The sequence below is a fragment of the Panthera tigris genome, chromosome E1, assembly GCF_018350195.1.
Source record: "Panthera tigris isolate Pti1 chromosome E1, P.tigris_Pti1_mat1.1, whole genome shotgun sequence".
Lineage (NCBI taxonomy): Eukaryota > Metazoa > Chordata > Mammalia > Carnivora > Felidae > Panthera > Panthera tigris.
In genome coordinates, this window is record NC_056673.1 from 9975915 (window position 1) to 9997052 (window position 21138).

Genomic DNA, 21138 nt, shown 5'->3' on the forward strand with positions numbered 1-21138 from the left:
CTTGCAAAGACATTCCCAAAGGTGGCATGCCTTTTTATTATTATCTGAGCCTCAAGCATCCTCTTGTTTTACACGTAAAAACAATGTACTTCTGGGGCGCCTGGGTGGCTCAATCAGTTGAGCATCCGACTCTTGATTTCGGCTCAGGTCGTGATCTCACAGTTCGCGGGTTCGAGCCCCACACGGGGCTCTGTGCTGACGGTGCGGAGCCTGCTTGGGATTCTCTGTCTCTGTCTCTCTCTCTCTCTCAGAAATAAATAAACATTTTTAAAAAATGTACTTCTGGCACAGCTTTAAGATGGACACATGAAAGGTTCTGAGAATAACTAGGGAAGACTGCATTTTGGTTCAGAACTTTACCAAGAGTGTTCACCATTTGAAAACCATCACGTCACTCCCTCAACATCCTTCGTGGTATGTGAGTCATCAACACGATGGGCCTGGGTCAGTCTGTGTCACAGCTACCACATCTGCGGTGCTCTGAGGGGCACCTCAGGCCCCTCGGCAATCGTACGCAGGCATATGCAGATGGGAATACGGATTATTTAATTATAAACTAACTGCCTGTCAGTTTTCTTTTCTCATTAGGATGTTATATTGATTTTCCAAGAGTATGTGTGCAGGTAGGTTATAGTATCTCTGACTCTCATCTCCAGATGGTAAGGGAAGCTAGAAGAGAGACAAGGCCCCAGAACTGCACCCTGGGCCCTGGGTCTCGCTTACTGCCTTCTTCAATCCTCCCGCCCAGGCCCCCCCCCCCCCGGGGGCGCCCAGCAGCCCTACGCCAGGCGGGCGCTTCGGTCTGTACCTTGCTGAGCCGGGACTCAAACGCCAGCGAGGTGGAAGACTTAGAACTCTTCATGCCGGAAGAGGCTGCAGGGAGGGGCCGCGCACGGTCCGCCCCATGGCTGCCCGCTTTGATGACTGGACTCCAGGCCTTGGCCGCGCTCCTCATGTTTGTCCTAGAGAGGCCGTCCTTCTGCACAAGACCGAAAAGAAAAACACGTACGTCCACAACTCGAACACGCTGAGTGGCGTCGCAGAGTTTCCCCCCACACACCCCCATCTCCACGTTCCCTCTGTTATCACAAAGAACGGGGGCTTCTGAGTGGACTTCAAGATGAGGATTCTGCGTTGAAGATGACACCTTTGCATGAGGCTACTTTTTACAACCTCGCAGTGGCTTTTACCAAACTATTGAAAACGTACATGCAATATTATTGATGCTCTGACGTTACAGCAAAATGACGGCTCCTGGTTGGTCAGGGTATTACTATATTAGCATATGGTATAATACATACTATTATCACAGTACAGGATTAGACTGTATACCCACACACTATATATATACCTATCCCCTTAAAACAGGTCAGCTTGGGTCAAGACCTACTATGTCCATAGGGCTTGCAGCTTCAGGGTTGATAATGACACAACCTACCTAATTTTCAAATAGATATAAATGATTTACTTCAAAATTGGAGTTCATAGAAGCATAGCCGATTTCTTCTTTTTGGACAAAAATGGGTATCATTTAAAAACTAATGGGAGTGCCTGGGTGACTCGGTCAGTTAAGCGTCCAACTTCGACTCAGGTCGCAATCTCACGGTTCATGGGTTCGAGCCCCCCACTGCTATCAGCACAGAGTTCATTTTGCATCCCCTGTCCCCCCCTCTCTCTCTGCCCCTCCCCTGCTCTCTCTCTCTCTTTCAAAAAAATAAACATGAAAACAAATCTTTAGAAAAATAAAATAAAAATTAAAGGAGCATATTTTAATTGGTCGGATCTGACATTGTAGGGCAGTTACCTGCCCATAACAAAAACATTTTATGGAAGAAACATTGTGCAAAGTGGCAGGATGTAGTCAAAGGCCTAAGGGGAAAGCCCACATACAAAGTTGTGGAAAGCAGCCTGAGTCTCGTGATCAGCGCCCAGGGCTCTCATTCCTGCATGAGGTGTGGCCCGCCATGTCCTGACCTCCCTGAGCCCGTTTCTTCCATCAGTAGCGCGATGGGACAGGAGTAAATGCTCTCTAGGGGCTTATTCAGCTCTAACTCTGCCTCTGCGGATTCTCATGACCAAGGGTGTGACACAGAATACCAAAACCACAGGTGATGCCGCATCCTTTCAAAGAAACAAACCAGGAGCGCCTGGATGGCTCAGTCTGTTAAGTGTTAGGATCTCACAGTCGGTGAGTTCGAGCCCCGCATCGGGCTCCATGCTGACAGCTCAGGGCCTGGAGCCTGCTTCAGATTCTGTGTCTCCCTCTCTCTCTGCCCCTCCCCTGCTCGAGCTCTGTCTCTCTCAAAAATAAACATTAAAAAAAATTTTTTTTTAATAAAATAAACAAACCAGAAAAATGCACTTTAAAAAACACCAGCAGGGGTGCCTAGGTGGCTCAGTCGGTCAAGCGTCCGACTTCGGCTCAGGTCATGATCTCACGGTCCGTGAGTTCGAGCCCCGCGTCGGGCTCTGTGCTGACAGCTCAGAGCCTGGAGCCTGTTTCAGATTCTGTGTCTCCCTCTCTCTCTGCCCCTCCCCCGTTCATGCTCTGTCTCTCTCTGTCTCAAAAATAAATAAACGTTAAAAAAAAATTAAAAAACAAACAAACAAACAAACACTAGCAGGTGACAGCGAACTCCAGCAGCCACACTCATAGAACCTGGAGGTCTAATTAACGGTCCCTGACAGAGGGGTCATAGTTGGTGCCAAGTAGCCCCGGGAGCCTCACCACATCCCACGAGACCCCATTAGCCACCTAAAACAAAAACAATAGGCCCCCTCCCCAGCCTAGCTCGGGCTGTGCCCTCTTCCTGTTCTTGTCTCCTTTTCCTGGCTGGAGGACGCCATTTCAACCGACAGCACCCCTCAGCCAGGGCCAGCCAGCTTCTCTTCCTACTTAAAGTGATTAGCTCGAGGTGGCATGTGTCCAAGATTCTACCTGGACTCATTCCACCGCCCTGCCGTATACCGGCCACGCGAACATGGCTACAGGTGAAAAAATGTATTTAAAGACTTTGCCATTGTTTTCTACAAGAGTTTCTGAGAAAACTCATCCATGATTTCAGTTGTATGATTAGTTCCGAACCTTAGTAGTCTCAGCTTGGTTTCAGGTATTATGATTACTTTTTTTATTCTGTGTTACTTCTTGTGTACTTTATTGACGTTAGCATCAGTTATTTTTCTTTCTTGGCCCACAGTTGTTTTTTTTTTTTTAAGTTCATTGATTTATTTAAGTGATCTCCACACCCAGTGTGGGGCTCGAACCCATGACCTCAAGATGAAGAGTCACATGTTCTTCTGAGCGCGCCAGCCAGGCGCCCCTTGACCCACAATTTTTCATGCTGGTTTCCATGGCAACAATGAGCGCGTTCTTGGGTTGACAGCTACGCAGTAACTAATTTCATTAGGACTCCCCTCGTTAATGAGCTGACATAGCCTGAGTGGTTCTTGAAGAGAATTACTGAGTACTTTTACCAGTTAGTACAGAACCAACCTGTAACATGTCCGTGTGACTTAGGAAGACGCCTTAAGTAAGATACCTGTTTGATCAAGGCATCCTTTTACGTTATGACTACAACGACTTTGTAATGACTAACCCAGGGCTTACTTTGTGAAAACATAAGGTGATTCTGCTGTCTTAGTCAAAACTCAAGATCTAAACTCCTCTCTTGGGAGTTGCCCTCTGGCAGCAAATATGGCCACCTTCTGGGCAGAGCACCCGGAAAATGTTCAACTCTTTTTCAAAGACTGAGAAGTCACTTGCTCGGAGGCAAAATTCTCAGGGTTATTCCACTTGTATCATTACTCCCTTCTTTATTCTCCTGGAACTCTCTGAACCCAATCAAATTATTTCCAAACGGATGTACCCAGACGGCTTGTCTCATCTGGACCGCTCCTGTCTGCCATGATCTTTTCTTGGCTCCCTTCTCTCGTTTTCCCTGTTATTTCCCCCAGACTAAGCCTTCTGTTTCGACCCATTCACCAGCCAGATTCTTCCCTTCAAATTCCACCTTCTTTCCAAATGCAAAATATAGGGGAATGAAATAATTAATGTCCCACTCACACGAACCAGGAAGAGAACCCCATAGGTAGGGAACGTGCCCGGGATGGGACTCCCAGAGTAGTATCGGGCTCTGTAGGATCAATGCAGCTTTCCAGGGACGGGTGAGAGGGTGAGAGCTGGTGAGAGCTGGCCCAGCCAGACCCAGTGCTGGCTTTGCGCCCTGCTCCCCTTTCTCATGGTTTAGGACATTATTAAACTTCTCCCCGCCCGACATCCTCAGCCTGAACCAGTGTCTTCCTAGCGTTCTCCGAGTCTTCTGGAGACTGCCTATCTTCCCTTGCTCTGCCCACCCCCAGCTCTGGGCTCTTCTGGAACAGACCGGGAAGGCGTATGCTCAGAGCTATCCACTGGCAGTGCTCGGCCGGCTTTGGCCCTGCTCTCTGTTCACTTCCAGGAAGACTTCCTGCCGGAAGGGGAGCAGGTGCCCATACGCCCCACTCCGAGACTGTTGCAGACTTTCACACGCTCCCCTTCTGACACAGTTAGTTACGGAAACACTGCAGTGACGGGAGAGCAGCTACTCTGTGCCACTCCGAGCCTGGCAAGGCACGGCTAAGTGTTTTTTGTGGGTGTCTCTGTAAATCTTCACCGTAACCCTATGACGTAGGTAGGTATCGCCCCCACTTTACAGATGGAGACACTTTCTTTGGATCAAGGAGGTTAAGCGACTTGCCCCAATCACAGAGTTTATGATGGGGCCAGGATTCAAACCCAGCTGTCATTGGCCCTTAAACGTCAGGGATGGTATGGCCTCTGTGAATAATCTTTGCTCACAAGGAGGACTTTTGGATCCAGTGCTCCTGGTCCAAACCCAGTATCGCTGCTTGCTGTGTGAACTCAGGTGTGCCTTTCCAACACCGATTCTCAACATGTTCACCTAATAAAATGGAGTCCATACGTGCAGATGGAAAGAAAACATGGACGCCGAGGGCCAGGCACACAGAAGGCGCTCAACGACCAGAAGCTGCCTTCCCCACAAACACTGTGACTGAGTTCAGTGGAGGGTGGCTCTGCTTTATTCCCTCAACATTACACAGCAGTGGATCGATTAAATCCATGTCAGTGGCAGGAACCAGACACACTAGACTCAAGGAAAGTGCTCCTCCTGTACACAGAACAGCCACTTTTCATGTGGAAACATGAAAGAGGGAAAGCAAAGAGGAAAATAAACACTGAGGGCAGACACCTTCCCATCATGAGAACTGGCCCCAACCTTAATGCAGCCTAGCTTCTGAGAACACAGGTACGAATACCGGGTGATTCAGACTTTCCTTCTGGAGGCGAGTGAGTGGCAGAAAATAAATAGATGAACTCTCACCAAATACAAGAATTAAAAAAAAAAAAAAAGGTTTCCATTGTTAATTCCCTGATTTCTGCAAATCCTCCTGAACCATCTCAAAGGATCAAGCTGATGAAGGAATTACAATTAAATCTAGGAACCCACTCCTGCAGGGGTGGGAAGAGCGTCTTCCTGGGGCTGTTTTCTTTAAATTTTCCAACAGTTTTATTTTCTTACCAAGCTTCTTTCCTTTCCAGAACGGAGTTTAGACTTCTATTTAAACCGTAACTCATAAATTGTGTGGCATAAAGTAGAAAAGAAAAGAGAGGGGGAGTGGGGCGAGAGGGAGGAGGTAGCAGCTATTTTAGGAATATGATTAGGTGTCTGGGTCCCAGGGAAAGTCAGAGCCCAAGCACAGGTCTCCCACTCCCTCAAAACACATTACTCTGCTGCTTAATCGCTGCCCGCAGAACTTGTGTTGGAAGGGCTGTTTCGGGGCCTCAGATTTATGACCTTTTTAAGGCAAGAGAACAGAAGGGCGATGGGGAAACCATTCTGGACGATCACAAAATAATGAGTGGCTGCGAGTGGGAGAGGCACTGAGGTCTTGACTACAAGTACAATAAGCAGCAGGAAGCGGGAAGCCGAAGCATTCAAGTCTGAGAACTAACAAAATAAGAATGTTCACATAGCTCAATCACCAGGGGACTCGGCAGGAAACAGAATGTAAGGGAGGACCACGCTGAAAATATCTAGCTTGGGCTTTTCAGAACATGTGCTGAGTTTGCTCTTGACCTCAACAGTAGTGGCTATCAACTGGGGTGTGTGTGTGTGTGTGTGTGTGTGTGTGTGTGTGTGTGTGTGTGAGAGAGAGAGAGAGAGAGAGTGCGTGGCTCTGCCCTCCAGGGGCAGGGGAGACGTGTTTAGTGGTCACAACTTGGGGTGTGCTACTGAGTAGACCCAGAGATGTTACTCAACATCCAAAGGGCGGCCCCGACAACGAAGAAATGTCTGCCCTGAGATGTCAGCAGTCAAGGTTTAGAAACGCAGTACTACAGGAAGGATGAAGAGTCCTCGGATGCTGGTTCAATTTCCCATCTAACACCAAAATGTCAATGCTGAGAATCTGTCTGGGGAGCAGCCGAGGGAATCCCAGATTTCAGCTGGAGCCACGGGAAACTCTTCAAAGTTTATTATTTCCTATGGTCTCGGGATGAGAAGTCATCTCTTTGGCCTTAGATTCCTTCCCGGTAAAGAAGGAAAAGGACAGATGTCCATGTAGCATTAGAAGAAAAATGGCACACTGAAATTGATCTTGTCAGCAGAAGTCACTTAAAGGAAACAAGAGCCAAGAAGTAATAAACCAAAATCTAAACAGAAAAGAGCATTTATACATCACTAGCCACACCATCTCAAACCTGAAAAAAAAAAAAAAAAAACTTCAAAAATGGAGTAAAGAACTTGCAGAAACCATGAAATGCGGCCACAAGGCAGAGATCCATAACAAATAGGGTGTAATCTGAGATAAGACACAGAGGAGGAGTTGAGCCATTGAATATGAAATGCAGGCCCTGGAGAGAGGCTATAATCTGGGAGCTATATTGAGACCAAGAGTTCACAATCACTGCCTGGGGGCCATCCTTCTGTCTCCAAAGCTGAACCAAGAAGCCAACACCCCAAGGAGTGGATGCCCACTAATCAGTAGTTATTTCCTTACCTATAACGTGGCTTCACATCAAAGAAATAAAGGTGAATGAGGGGCACCTGGGTGGCTCAGTCGGTTGAGTGTCCAACTTCGGCTCAGGTCATGATCTCACAGTTCCTGAGTTCAAGCCCCGCGTGGGGCTCTGTGTTGACAGCTCAGAGCCTGGAGCCACTTTGGATTCTGTGTCTCCCTCTCTCTCTGCCCTTCTCCCCACCCCCAGAAATAAATAAACATAAAAAAAATTTTTTTTTAAGTGAATGAGCTAAAGCAGGAGAAAAGGAGATGGGAACAAAATACTTCAAGAGCTCTTTCTATAGAAATAGTTTAAAAAGATCTATCAAAGGGTAACTAAGAATAAAAACTACAATGTAGTGCCAGGACCATTTAGTAGGGAAGGGCAGTATTTTCAACAAACGGTGCTGGGGAAAACTGGATATCCACATTCAAAAGAATGAATTTGCACCATAAACAAAAGTTAGCCCAAAATGGATCAAAGACCTAAATGCAAGAGTTGAAATTGTAAAATGCTTAGAAGAAAACACAGGAAAAAACTTTGTGGCATTGCATTTGGCAATGGATTCTTCAATATGTCACCAAAAGCATAGGCAACAAAAGAAAAAACTATATAAACTGGACTACATCAAAATTTACAACTTATATGCATCAAAGAACACAATCAACAAAGTAAAAAGGCAACTCGTGGAAGGGGAGAAGATACTTGCAAATCACTTATCTGGTGAGAGGTCTGCTATGGACTGAATGATGTCCCCCACTTTCCCCAAATTCATATGTTGAAACCCTAGTCCCCAGTGTTAGTGTATTTGGAGATAGGGCTTTTAGGAGGTAAATTAAAATTAAATGAGGTCACAAGGGTGGGGTCCTAATCTGATAAGATTGATGGTCTTATAAAAGGAACTGAAGAAAGACCTTGTGAGGGCATAGTAAGAAGGCAGCCATCTACAAACCAGGAAAGAGCCCTCACAAGGAACTAAACAGCCAGCATCCTGATCTTGGACTGCCCAGCCTCCAGAACTGGGAGAAATAAATGTCTGTTGTTTAAGCCACTCAGTCTGTAGTATTTTGAAGCAGACAAAAATAGGGCTAATATTCAGAACATATAAAGAACTCCTACTACTCAACAACAAAACCAAACATGATTTAAGACGGACAAAGAACTGGGATAGACATTTCTCCAAAGAAGATATACATGGCCAATAAGTACATGAAAAGCTGTTCAACATCACTAATCATTAGGGAAATGCACATTAAAATCACGACAAGAGACCGCACCCAACCCATTAGCATAGCTCCTATAAACAACAGCAACAAACACAAACTAACAAGTGTTGGAGAAGATGTAGAGAGATCGGAACCCTTGGGTACTATCGTTGGGAGAGTAAAATGATGCACCCGCTGTGGGAAGCGGTATGGCAATTCCTCAAAAACTAAAAACTAGAATTATCATATGATTTGTTAAATCCACTTCTGGATATATTCCCAAATAACTGAAAGCAGGGTCTCAAAAGGATGCTTTACAGCCATGGTCATAGAACAACTATCCACAAGGGCCAAAAGGTGAAAGTAACCCAAGTAGGTATTGATGGATGCGTGGATAAACAAAATGTGGTACATACAACCAGTGGAATAGGATTCAGCCTTATTTTTAAGGCAATTTGATACATGCCACAACACGGATGAACCTTGAGGACGTTAGGCTGAAACAAGTCAGTCAGAAAAAGACAAATACCGTAGGATTCCCCTTACACGGTTAAGTTCATAGAGACAGAAAGTAAAATGGTAGCTGCCAAAGTGGGGGGGGGGGTGGGGGAGGAGGCAGGGGAGAATGGGATGGGGGTTACTGTTTAATAGGTATAGAATTCCAGTTTTATGGGGGTAAATACAGTTCTGTGGTTGGATGACGCTTAATAACACAAATGTACTTAATAACACGCTGAATTGCACACTTAAAAATGGTTAAGATGCAGGAGCCAGGGGAGGAAGCCGTTGGCGCCCAGAGACCGAAAGACAGAAGCTTGGCCTTCACTAGAGAAACGCAACCAACCCGTGGAGATTCATTCGGGAGGGGGCTGGGGCAAGAAACGCCTCAAACTCATCCTCCTTCTCCCTCCAATCGGCTGCTCACCGGCTCCCTGGAAGAGGGAGACCGAGAGGAGACGTGGAGGGGCAAACACTGGAAGCTCAGGACCCCCGCCCTGCCCCCTTGGCCTGGCCAACTTCAATGCCACCTTTTGAAGTGAAGTCGAGAATCTCCCCTCTAGAAACTTCTCCCAGTTCAGGGGGCCTCACAAGGGTCTCTGGCCTGTGGGACCTGCCCCGGGGGCAGCCTCCTGGCATTTGCCTGTGTGTGGCCGCCCTAGCACAGTGCACAGCACAGACCCCGAACAGCCAGCTCTCCCCTGCCCCGTGACTTCCCCATTTCTATTCTCGGCCTGGCCTTTCTCTCGCTCTCCCGGACTCAAACCCTCAGTGGCATCGTGGGTTCCTCCCTGGGGCTCCAAGCCCACAGCTGCGCAGGCTGGGAGATGGGATGCCTGCCACGTTTCCCCAGCGTGGACCTGGGTAGCAGCTCTTGCTTTCCTCCTGAAGCCCATCCCTCCCACGGATTCCTGACAGACTTCCAAAAGCTCAGCTGGGGTCATCACTTCCTGCTCCAAACCCTTCATCTTCATTTATTTTTAAGCTACGTGCCGGGCACAACGTTCCGTGATTGCCGGAGATCACTCTCTCGAATGCTCCTGTCTGCCCCATGAGTCAGCTGTTGTCACCCACGCTTTGCAGTCAGCGAGGCCAAGAAATCCGCTAGCTTCCCCGATGCGGAAGCAGGGCTTGATCTCACAAACCGTGAGATCATGACCTGAGCTGAAATCAAGAGCCAGATGCTTAACCCACTGAGCCACCCGTGCGTCCCAGGAGCACTCCCTCTTAAGAGGTGTTTTCCTCCTGTTCTTTTGAGTAGCTCTCCCACTCCACCCCACAATTTCCTGTTCATTTCTTCAGAGCCTTCATCACCAAACTAAGACTACCACCGTCATTGATTACCTGCCTCCCTCTGCCACCATGGATGCCCTGTGACAGCAGGGCCTTACCATCTTTGGGCGTCATGGTGTCTGCAGCATCTACACTGGGGCAGCACGTAGTAGGTGCTCAAGAAACATTTGCCAAAATGCCTATTTAGCTTCTGCCTCTCGCTGAAGAAATGTGCGCAAGTATCTCCCCGCCCCTCCCTCGTGAGGCACTGCGAGCCTCTACAAATGGGTATCATCACTGAGCACAGGTGGAATTTGTGGGCAGATACAAAACAGATCTATAAAGCCATCCCAGTCTTTCTCCCGTGAGACTTAAAATGTCTTTCAACAACTGGGGGGAAAAAAGCCAATCCCCAAACTGGATTTCAGGATGAAAACCCCGTCGACATGGACAGGGTGCCTTCCGGCATTATTACCTTGAAAATAACATTCGTGTTGACATATAAGCGTTCGCATTATAAAAATTCATCTCGTTAACTTATAACATGCTTGGGGAAATGGTTCCTAAAATCATGTGGTACCAAACCTCTAAAATCACCTATTGCTTCATTTTGTTTCCTGGACTTGTTCCTGAAGGGTGGCTGCTTAAATTTTGGGTACGCATCTTAGTTTCACGGTAATAGCAAATGATACGTTTCCACGTTTATGGTTTAAGATTTCAGCTGTCTTCATTGAAACATAAAAATAAATGAAATTACGTAGATGCTTAGTGGCAGCTGGTGATAACCACAGACTGAGGGACCCAGTAATTTAAAGGCGCAAGTCTACGTGTCTTTGTCTTTTAGCCAACGTTTTTTTTGTGTCTTTGTTCGTAAATGGGGCCCCGAAGTCGGGTGGGACAAGGGGCAAAGCCCCGTGATGTCAGTGACACAGCTTCCAAGGCAACAGGGAAGCCAGTTCTGACTCATTCTGTTCTATTTCCTCTAGAAACAATGCAAGGACGGCAGGGCTCACTGCCCCACCCACCCGACGGAACCCCTGTGCCCTCCACCAACAAGCTTCAGTGCACCTGCCCTACCAAGACCCAGGAGGGAGGGCACGAGTCCTTCCCCCGGCACTGCTGAGCATAGGTGCCAAATAGGGACCTTGTGTGACGGCGGCCCTCCTCCTCCACCTGTGGACAGGTAGGCCCCCTCATCACACCCACCGCCCCCCCTTTGCTCACTGTACTTTAGCCACGCTGGCCTCCTGCCCAAGAGAATCGTAAGCCGGCAGGAAGCTGGCATCATCTGCGGGGGCGGCCTCCACGCGCCATGCAGTGCATCGCAAGTGAGACTCCCCAAGAGAAACCACAGAGGGCCATCCTTCAAGTTCCCTTGCTAAGAAAGTGGTTTACCGATTCAAGAGTTGTGGGAGGAGAACCCCACCCGCGCCCCACTTGTGATCAGAGGCCAGAGCGCTGGCTGGGAGCTGTGCCCGCCATGGCGGCCGCGAGCTCCCCAGCCAGCGGGGCCCACGAGTTACGCGGCGGGACTTCCCCAAGTGGCTCATTTCCCCTTCGATGCTTTAATCACGACTACGGCATTTCTCTTCCCCCTGAAGATGTGTGTTGAGCTCTGCTGGTTTTTCTTCACTCATCTGCGTCTCGCGTCAGGCACGGGAGGCCAAGGGAGGGGTTCACCTGACAAGGGCCCACGTTGTCTCGACTAGTTTCTGTCAGCGTGCATTTGTGTTGGGCAGGGTTGGGGGAGATGACCAATTTAAAAAAAAAAGTAAATTTTGACCTTGGCCTTGGATCTGGTTTCTCTCTTGCTTCTTGATCAACCATGGTATTCTTCCCTGACGTGGCACCTTCAGAGTCTTGTGGTTGCTGACAGACTCACAAAGGACGCCCATCAGGTTGATGTGGGTCTTTTATGATGACGACATTATTCTGAAAAGGTGGCCCTAAGTCACGAGAGCTCGAAGAGTTCAGAATAGCAGGGTCTCGACTGGATCCCAACCACGTTGAGTGCTGTGGGCCAGCAGGTGTGGTGGGTCAGGAGGCTGGTGAGCAAGGGCCCCTGACTGTCTGAGGAACTGAAGGGCCCCTGGGGATGAGGGAGACAGGCAGGAATTGGACCATCAAAATAACACTGAAATCTGAGGAAATTCAAGAAACTGTGAGGTTTCTCTCCCACTGTCTAGGGTCTTTGGAGATGTCTTGAATACCCGGTTCTCTGGCACCTCCCAGCCACAAAAAACAAAAACAAAAACAAAAACAAAAAACATGGTGGGATGCAACAGGCATCCCGGAAAGTTCCCTGGCAGGGGCAGGGGAGGGAGAAGGGAGAGCTTCGAAGCACCTGAGGCTATTAGCCGGTTGTGTTCACTCCTGGGACCACCGGAAAGAAATGAGGGAAGGAGCGGTACCTGGGTGGCTCAGTAGGTTAAGCGTCCGACTCTTGGTTTCAGCTCAGGTCATAGGTTCGAGCCCCACATGGGGCTCTGTGCTGACAGTGTGGAGCCTGCTTGGGATCCTTGGTCCCCCTCTCTCTCTGCCCCTCCCTTGTTTGGACCATCTGTCTCTCAAAAATCAATCAATCAATAAATTGAAAAAAAGAAACGAGGGGGAAAGATAGAACTTTCCTGGAGCTTGTACAGGTTCAGAAGGGTCAGGGAGCTGATTCTTGCCCGCACAGTCACCCTGGTTGCCCCAGGGTCACGGTGGACACCCCCTCTGAGTAACGGGCAAAGTCTGTCCCTTCGCACAGGCTGTGAGAGTCTGTCATTCCACTGGATTTCCTTATTGTTCCTGGATTAAGTTAAATCATTGAACGCGGCTGATTTCTTGTTTTTTGCATTCCTGAAATATTCTTTTCTACCCCACAGGCTTCAGCTATTTTCCTGTAATGCCAGCTGGCTAATGAAAGCTACTGCTGTGCTTTGTGGGGTTAATTTATTCAGTGCCTGGAATATGCTCTATCTTTCCCCAGCATGAAATGTTTCTGCTATTGCGTTTTAAATATATACAATAGCCGCAAATATGAGGGATAATGTTGCAGGCTGCCCCTGGGATTACCTTGTCATTACGTGTCCCTTGCACGGTCCCCAGGAGAAAATCTACAGGGAACAGCAGTATAGCCACGGCTCTGTGCTCTGTGCTCCAGGGTGGGAGCTGGAGACAAATGTGGAACAGCCCTGCAGCTGCCCCCTCAGGGTGGGCTTTGTGACACAGTCAAGTCTGACTTTCAGTGAAGAGAGACAGTCCCCTGTCCCTCAAAAACACAGAGCAAGAGCCGTGTTGTAAAGCTGCCCCCACCTTCTCTTTGTTTCAGCATAAGGCACATTTCCTGCTGGCCCACTCCCTCCAGGTGCCTAGGGCTCAGACCCAGTACAGCCAATGACTGATCATTTAGTCTTCAGGCCTCCCCAAGGCCACTCCACGCCCAGAACAACGGGCTTCCCACCCCTGTCTGATTCCTGATCACTGCCTAACTCCTACAAGTCCTTGTAAAACTTGGCTTCCTGCCCCTTGTCCAGGAACAGTCCTGCTTCCCCAGCTCAGTGAGCATCCACAACACCCCGTATGAAAGCCTAACACTCTGCTGACTTGTCTCCTGCCCCCCAACTTCCCAGCCTCGATGACGTTTGAGCAAAGAACTCATTCTCATTCCTCCGTGATCCCACAGCTCTGGGCCCAGCATCTGGTCCATAAGAAATGGTAGTTGAAGACGAATCATCAACCTAAATGTGAAGCCCAAATAGAACTAGAAAAATACCCGAGGCAAACAGGAGAAAATCTTTGTGATCTTGAGTTTGGCAAAGATCTCTTACATGGACCAAAAGCATGGTCCATAAGATAGAACATTAAAAAAAAAAAAAAAAAAAAAACACTGATAAGTTAGACTTCACTGCAATTTAAAACTTCTCTTCAAAAGACATTATCAAGAACATAAAAAGACAAGCCACAGATCGGAAGAAAAGCATCTGGAAAACACGAAACTGGTAAAGGGCTTGCTTCCTGACTTTATACAGAATTCACCCAACTCAACGGCAACTCCGTAACTCAACTCCGTAAAAGATGGTCAAAGATTCAACACTTTGCCAACGAGGATATTCTCGGGATGGCAAACGAGCACATGAAAAGATGCTCCACGTCATTAGTCGTGAAGTAAATGCAAATTGAAACCACAAGGAGATACTACTACACGCCTAGGAGAATGGCTAGAAAATAAAATAAAATAAAATAAAACAATATCGAGTGCAGGGATTTGGAGCAACGGGAACTCTCACTCATTGCCGGTGGAAACGCCAAAACGGAATAGAATCTTTGCACAACAGTGCAGCTGTTTCTTATAAAATTGAACCTGCGCTAATACAACCCAGTAATCCCACTCCTCAGCATTTATCCAAGAGAAATGGACACTCGAGTTCACATAAACGTTTGTAATGGGAATGTTTGTAACAGCGTGATTCATAGGCTTGGTTCACAAGAGCGAAAACTTGAAACCACCGGACTGTCCTTTGATGGTGAGTGGATATCACTGTGGTATGTCCACGTGCTGAATGACGTGCAAAAACAACGCATGAATTTTAAGTGCATTGTGCTAAGTGAAAGAGGCCAAACTGAAAAGGCTACACATTATAGGATTCCATTTATATGACATTCTGAAAAAGGCAAGACCATAAGGACAGAAAACAGAGCAGTGGTTACCAGGGCTTGGGACCTCACCCTACATTCCTCTCCAGCTAGTTGCTCATCTGTAGCCTTTATGATATCTTTTATAAGAAACTGGTGGAAGTATATAAATGTTTTTCTGAGTTCTGTGAGTCACTCCAGCAAATTAACCGAACCTGAGGAGGGCGTTGTGGGAACCTCCGATTTATAGCAGGTTGGACTTGTGACTGGCCTGAATTGGGGGTGAAGAGGGAGTGGGAGGAGTCTTGTGGGACTGGGCCTTAACATGTGGGATCTGATACTCTCTCCAGGTAGACGGTGTCAGAACTGAGTTAACTGCTCAATGTGTCGGAAAACACACATCAGAGGGACTGACTATAAAGAGGTACAAGGAAATTTTGGGCATAAGTTGTCAATCCTGATCGTGGCAGTGGTTACACACGCATTTGTCAAAGCTCAAGTGGGCTGAATGAATATAATCCAAGGCTCTCCTTGCACTGGCCCAAGCCCATCTTGCCAACCTCATTTCCTCCTCCCCTACTCATGCTTTCCGTGCTCCTGTGAAGCTGGCCTTCCATGGCCCCCAGCAGCATGGGCCTTGCCCACCCCCAGCCTTTTCTCTGGTTTTCTTTGAATTCCCTTTGCCTGGTCAGCCTTTCCCACCTTTGCCCCCGCTTATACACAAATCTTATCCATCCTTTATGCCCCAGGGCAAATGTTACCTTTTCTTGTAACTGTACTTGATTACCACCACCCCACATGCACAAAAAGCTGGAAGTGATTTGCTATGCCTGTAAATTCCAAGCATCTTATCTGCATCTCTTACATTTCTCACCATTTCTTGTACGATTGTGTACATATCACATATCTCCAACTAATTTTAAGTGCCAAGTTTGAGTCACTTTTGCATTTATGCACAGTGTCTAGATCGATGCCTTATATGTGGTAAGTGCTCAGATATGTTCTGTTTGATGAATTAATGAAAAAAATCAATGGCCAGGGTGACCTGTGGCAGCTAAAGTTGGTGTGGTCAGCACCCGGAAAGAATAGTATCACCCAGGAGTCCAGATTAGATGGCCTCTTAGTGATAAGCAAACAGGACTAGGGAGGTTATACCTCCACAACTACTATTCGTATGGTAGTCGCCTGGTCCCCCTACCTGGCTGATCAAGGCTGGTTAAAAACACACATGCCTGGGGTCCTGACTCAGTCCATCAAGGGTGAGTGCTGCTTCTGAATTTTTAATAAACTCCCAGTATGACTCATCAGTCAAGCTTGGGACTTACCTTCCTAAATGGTCAGAAGGCCAAAGACTCACCTACAGGTAGCCAATAAAAAAATGCAGGCTTTGAGTATCTGTTTAGAGGTACCACACACACACACACATGCACGCACACACGCACAGGTATATGGATCATCAAACTGTAATACGTCCATACCCGTCAATAAAAAGGAGTGAACTGCTGACACATAGAACACGGATGAATCTCAGAAGCATTATGCTGAGTGGAAGAAACCAGACACCAAATAGTACAGAGTGTATGGTTCCACTGATCTGAAATTCTAGAAGAAGCAAAAATAAGGTGGAGTGATAGAAAGCTGATCCGTGTTTGCTGGGGGCCAGGGCCAGGGGGCAGACAGGCACTGGGAACCTGACTTCCTGTAAAGGGGCACAAAGGGAGTTTTCGGGGTGATGGGAATGCTCCGTGGCTTGACTGGAGTGGTGGTTCCAAGGATGTATACATTTAGCAAAAGTCATCAAGGTATACATTCAAGGGGCACCTGGGTGGCTCAGTTGGATAACCATCCAACTCTTGGTTTCGGCTCAGGTCATGATCCCACATTTTCGTGGGTTCGAGCCCTGTGTCAGGCTCTGTGCTGCCAGCACAGAGCTTGCTTGGGATTTTCTCTCTCTCCCTTTCTCTCTGCCTCTCCCTCACTCGTGCTGTCTCTCTCAAAATGAATAAATAAGCTTAAAAAAAAAAAAGAAACTTAAAAAATACAGAGTGCCCATTCAAAATGGAAGCATTCATTGGGACTCAGAATCCAGGAGCCTAATGATGATCCTATCCCTGTCCTTCGCCCCCTATATATCTGGCTAGTCACCGAGTCCTGTCACTTGGACTGCTAAAGGTCTCTTCCTCTGCTCCTTATTTCCACACTTCACATCCTCATGGGTATCAGAATTACTGCTGGTTTCCCTACCTAGAGTCAGGGTCACGGCTTCTGTGTGCCGCCATGCCACTAGCAGGCTTTCTGAAACGCAGCCCGCTCAAGTCCCTCCCCTGCTCAAACCCTCCCACCACCACCCCTTTCAGGATAAAGCCCAAATTCCGCATGCCGGGCTTCTCGTACCCTCACACCCGCCCCAAGCCCCACCTCTTACCATTCTCGCGCAGGCCCACTGCAGACACCTATTCCCACAACGGGAGCTCCTCGAAGGCGCCGGGACCCCTGGCAAGTCTGGGCCTTCGCACACGCCATCCCTTCTGGGTGCAACACTCTCCCTGCTCCCTCAGCCTGTCCACTCCCATCCACCCTTCAAGGCTCAGCTGAACCATCCCCTGACCTAGCAAGCTTTCTGCTGGCTCTGATCCGGCGCTGGGTGGGACGCCCCTCCTCCAAATGTTGGCATCTGCCACACTGCATCGCGGTTGCTACCGTTGGTTTGTCCGTCTCCCCACTGAGCATTCGGGCTGGGTATCATATTTTTCACCTCTGGATAGCCAGCGTCAAAGCAGATCTCTGGCACACAGAAGGAGCTCAGTAAGTAAGTAAGTAAGTAAGTAAGTAAGTAAGTAAGTATTTCTGGGTATTTCTCTTTTTTTTTTTCTTTTTTTATTTATTTGGGGGGGGCAGAGAGAGAGAGAGAGAAGGAGGGAGACAGAAACCCAAGCAGGCTCCGTGGTATCAGTGCAGAACCCAACATGGGGCTGGAACTCAGGAACCATGAGATCATGACCTGAGCCAAAATCAAGAGTCGGGCACTTAACCGACTGAGCCACCCCGGCGCCCCTGTTTCTGGGTATTTCTAATGACTGCCTGCCTGCCTGACTGACTGACTGAATACCAAAGGACAGGATGTTAGAAGTCTGCTGAAGGGCTATGATGCATGAGAAGGGAAGATGCTTGAGGACAAAGTGGTATTTAACTTAGACTCTTGTTATGCACTGAACAGTGTCTTCCAATTCATATGTTTAAAGTCCTAACCCCTGGAGTACCTCATAATGTGACTACGTTTGGAGACAGGGCCTGTAACGAGGTAAAATGAGGTCACTGGGGTGAGCCCTACACCCAACGGCCGGTGTCCTCACAAGAGCGGGGAGTTGGGACACAGTGGTGCACAGAGGGAAGACCACGTGAGGACACAGGGCGAAGATGGCCGTCCACAAGCCAAGGAGGGGAGGCCTCAGAAGGAACCCACCGGGCCAACACCTGGATCTCAGACTTCTAGCCTCCAGAACGGTGAGGAAATTAACGTCTGCGTTTAAGCCCCCCCTCTGTGGTGCTTTATGGCAGAAAGGACATTCCAGGTGAGAAGCACACCCAAAGGCAGGGGAGGCACGGTTACGGGGTGCGTGCCCTGGAATGGTCTGGTTTGTCGGCAGTGGATGAACGCTGTAGCAAGTAAAGCAAAACGGCCCTGAGACCAATGAGACTGTGGAGGTCCCAAAAGCCAGGTGAAGGCGGCTAGCCTTTCCTCTGCGGGCCGGTGCATCTCCGCCCGGTGTGACCGGTGTCTGGCTGAAAGCAGCAGCAGACCGGGCAGGGCTGGAAGCCAAGGCCACTGTGTGTCCCACACTGGTGCGTACGAGCCAAGGGGCTGCTGTGGCGGCTTTTGGGGACAGCAAACATTTGTTAATTTAAAAGTTCTAGGGGCGCCCGGGTGGCTCGGTCGGTTAAGCGCCGACTTCGGCTGAGGTCGTGGTCTCATGGTTCGTGGGTTCGAGCCCCGTGTCGGGCTCTGTGCTGACAGCTCGGAGCCTGGAGCCTGCTTCGGATGCTGTGTCTCCCTCTCTCTCTCTGCCCCTCCCCCACTCGCACTGTGTGTGTGTGTGTGTGTGTGTGTGTGTGTGTGTGTGTCTCTCTCTCTCTCAAAAATAAATAAACATAAAAAATTGAACAAAAAAAGTTCTATATGTATTTTAACGTGTGACACATAGGACTGAACTGTGGCTCTTTTGTGAAAAGGCAGAGCATTGATCAGGGCAACAAATAATGGGATTCTGCCAACCAGAATGGCCATGTGCCCTTGGCTGTACGGTCACGACACACCCCTGGGTCCTCCTCCGGCCTTCACTCATCCCTACCCACAGCTCTCCTTTTATTTATTTATTTTTATTATTTTTTATTGAAAAATTTTTATTTATTTATTTATTTATTTATTTTTCAATATATGAAATTTATTGTCAAATTGGTTTCCATACAACCCCCAGTGCTCATCCCAAAAGGCGCCCTCCTCAATACCCATCACCCACCCTCCCCTCCCTCCCACCCCCCATCAACCCTCAGTTTGTTCTCAGTTTTTAAGAGTCTCTTATGCTTTGGCTCTCTCCCACTCTAACCTCTTTTTTTTTTTTTTTCCTTCCCCTCCCCCATGGGTTTCTGTTAAGTTTCTCAGGATCCACGTAAGAGTGAAAACATATGGTATCCGTCTTTCTCTGGATGGCTTATTTCACTTAGCATCACACTCTCCAGTTCCATCCACGTTCCCACAAAGGGCCATATTTTGTTCTTTCTCATTGCCACGTAGTACTCCATTGTGTATATAAACCACAATTTCTTTATCCATTCATCAGTTGATGGACATTTAGGCTCTTTCCGTAAGTTGGCTATTGTTGAGAGTGCCCACAGCTCTCCTTTTAAAACGCAGGTCGGATTCTGTCATTCCCTGCCCTTCACTGCACTGGAATAGCAAAGTCAGGCCCCAAAGGACGAGTGTGAATTCACTTGTTTGCACAAGCAAACAGCTGGGGACTATTTCATTCCTTTGCTCCCTCAACAAACAAATCCTTGCGGAGCACCTGCTGTAGGTCTCAGGGAGGCACCAGCACAGGGACGAGCGAACACGAACATAATCTCTGCTCACGGGGGGGATCGTGGTCCAGAGTGAGGGGGTTGGGGGGGAGGCTACCATACAGTCTCAATGAGATCACAGAAGATCTCAACTGTGACACTGCTGAAGAGAGCTTGGGGTGGGGGGGGGGGGTATGGCCAAGCCAGGGAGGACAGCCTGAGCAGGCTCCATGAGGCAAAGACAATTCCAGGATAGCCAGCATTAACTAGGTGCAAAGGGGCAGAGAACATCCACAGGCAGAGGGAGCGGCCAGGCAAGGAGGTGGGAAGGAGGTAGCAGGAGGTGGGAAACAAGTGTGAGGGACTCTAAGACCCTGTGGCTGCAGGGATGACCTGAGCAGGAGACAGGGTGGAGAGCAGGGACAGGAGGGGGACCCTCGCTTCCCTCACCAGTCAGGTGCCCCCCCCCACCACCACCCTCACCAGCTGCTCAGCAGCCTAAGTCTAGTCACAAAAGCCACTGAGCACTTCCTGGCGTGGGCTCCTGCCGTGAAAGGAGGGCTCCAGGTAGCACAGGAGAAGCCGGAACTCTGGAAACCCTTTACTTAAGCTCATCGGTGAGACCAAGAACGGGTCCCCACAGGCAGTAGGTGCTGGAAAGTTCTCCAGCCCCCAGGCTCAATAAAGATTTTTGTTTACGACCCAGACCATCCTCCCAGGATCCCGTCCTTTATCTCCTGCATAAATCGTCCCCAGTGACTGCTGACTCTCCCCAGAGGGTGACTAGTTGGGCTCTTGTCATTAGAGAAGACTCCTTACTGCAGCACCAGGTGTGGCTCTCAGGGCTCCCAGGCCTGTCTCAGAGGGACCCTCCGCCTCCCTGGCTGTCATGTGTCCCTGGCTTACCTCACTCTTGTCACTGTAAAATAAATAACTGCTCTCCAGTATCCTCTTTCTTTCTTTCTCTCTCTCTCTAACCACCCCCCCCACCTCTCTCTCTCTCTTGCAGTGTCCTTGTCCTGAATTCTACTGGCTAACAAAGTCATCATAGACAAGAGTCACTTTTTACTGGCTAAATATCTAAACCTAATACGGTTCCTTCCAGAAATAGCATCCCTGTGATCAAGGCGACCTCGCAGGCCTTAGAGACCCGGTGACAGAGTTCTGCATTCGTTCCTGGTAAATTTTTTATTGTTGATTTTTGAATTTGGCATTATTTCATTTTCATTGTTTCTCACTCACAGTGAGTCAACAAGTTTCCTTTTAAAATCTGTTAACGATGGCAGTTTTAGGAAATTTAATAAGAAAAGCTGTGGAAAGAGAAAATCTGAGTGACTAAAATCTGGGAAGCGGTGGTCCCAGGGAAAGGAATGAAGAAATGGCAGGAGGAATGGAAAGAAGGGGACGGAATGTGAGAGAAGAACCATT

At 48.4% G+C, this 21138-nt stretch overlaps 1 protein-coding gene and 2 long non-coding RNA genes across 15 annotated transcripts in view; 2 read left to right on the forward strand and 1 right to left on the reverse strand.

Moving 5' to 3' along the window:
* The window catches only part of SPECC1 (sperm antigen with calponin homology and coiled-coil domains 1), a 270257-nt gene that overhangs the window by 200000 nt on the left and 49119 nt on the right, over positions 1 to 21138 (reverse strand). For 12 of the 13 annotated variants that reach the window (XM_042966219.1, XM_042966217.1, XM_042966221.1 and 9 more), the window contains one exon: positions 809 to 979. In XM_042966219.1, coding sequence (XP_042822153.1) covers positions 809 to 955 — 147 coding nt within the window. In that variant the 5' untranslated portion in view covers positions 956 to 979. Of the gene's footprint in view, positions 1 to 808; positions 980 to 13095; positions 13203 to 21138 lie in introns of those variants that run through there. The other variant, XM_042966227.1, reaches the window with a different exon arrangement.
* On the forward strand, positions 11047 to 13907 carry LOC122233521. Its single transcript, XR_006211089.1, has 2 exons — positions 11047 to 11218; positions 13352 to 13907. It is a non-coding gene; the product is annotated as an uncharacterized LOC122233521 (long non-coding RNA).
* LOC122233522 lies at positions 18121 to 20947 on the forward strand. Its single transcript, XR_006211090.1, has 2 exons — positions 18121 to 18159; positions 20720 to 20947. It is a non-coding gene; the product is annotated as an uncharacterized LOC122233522 (long non-coding RNA).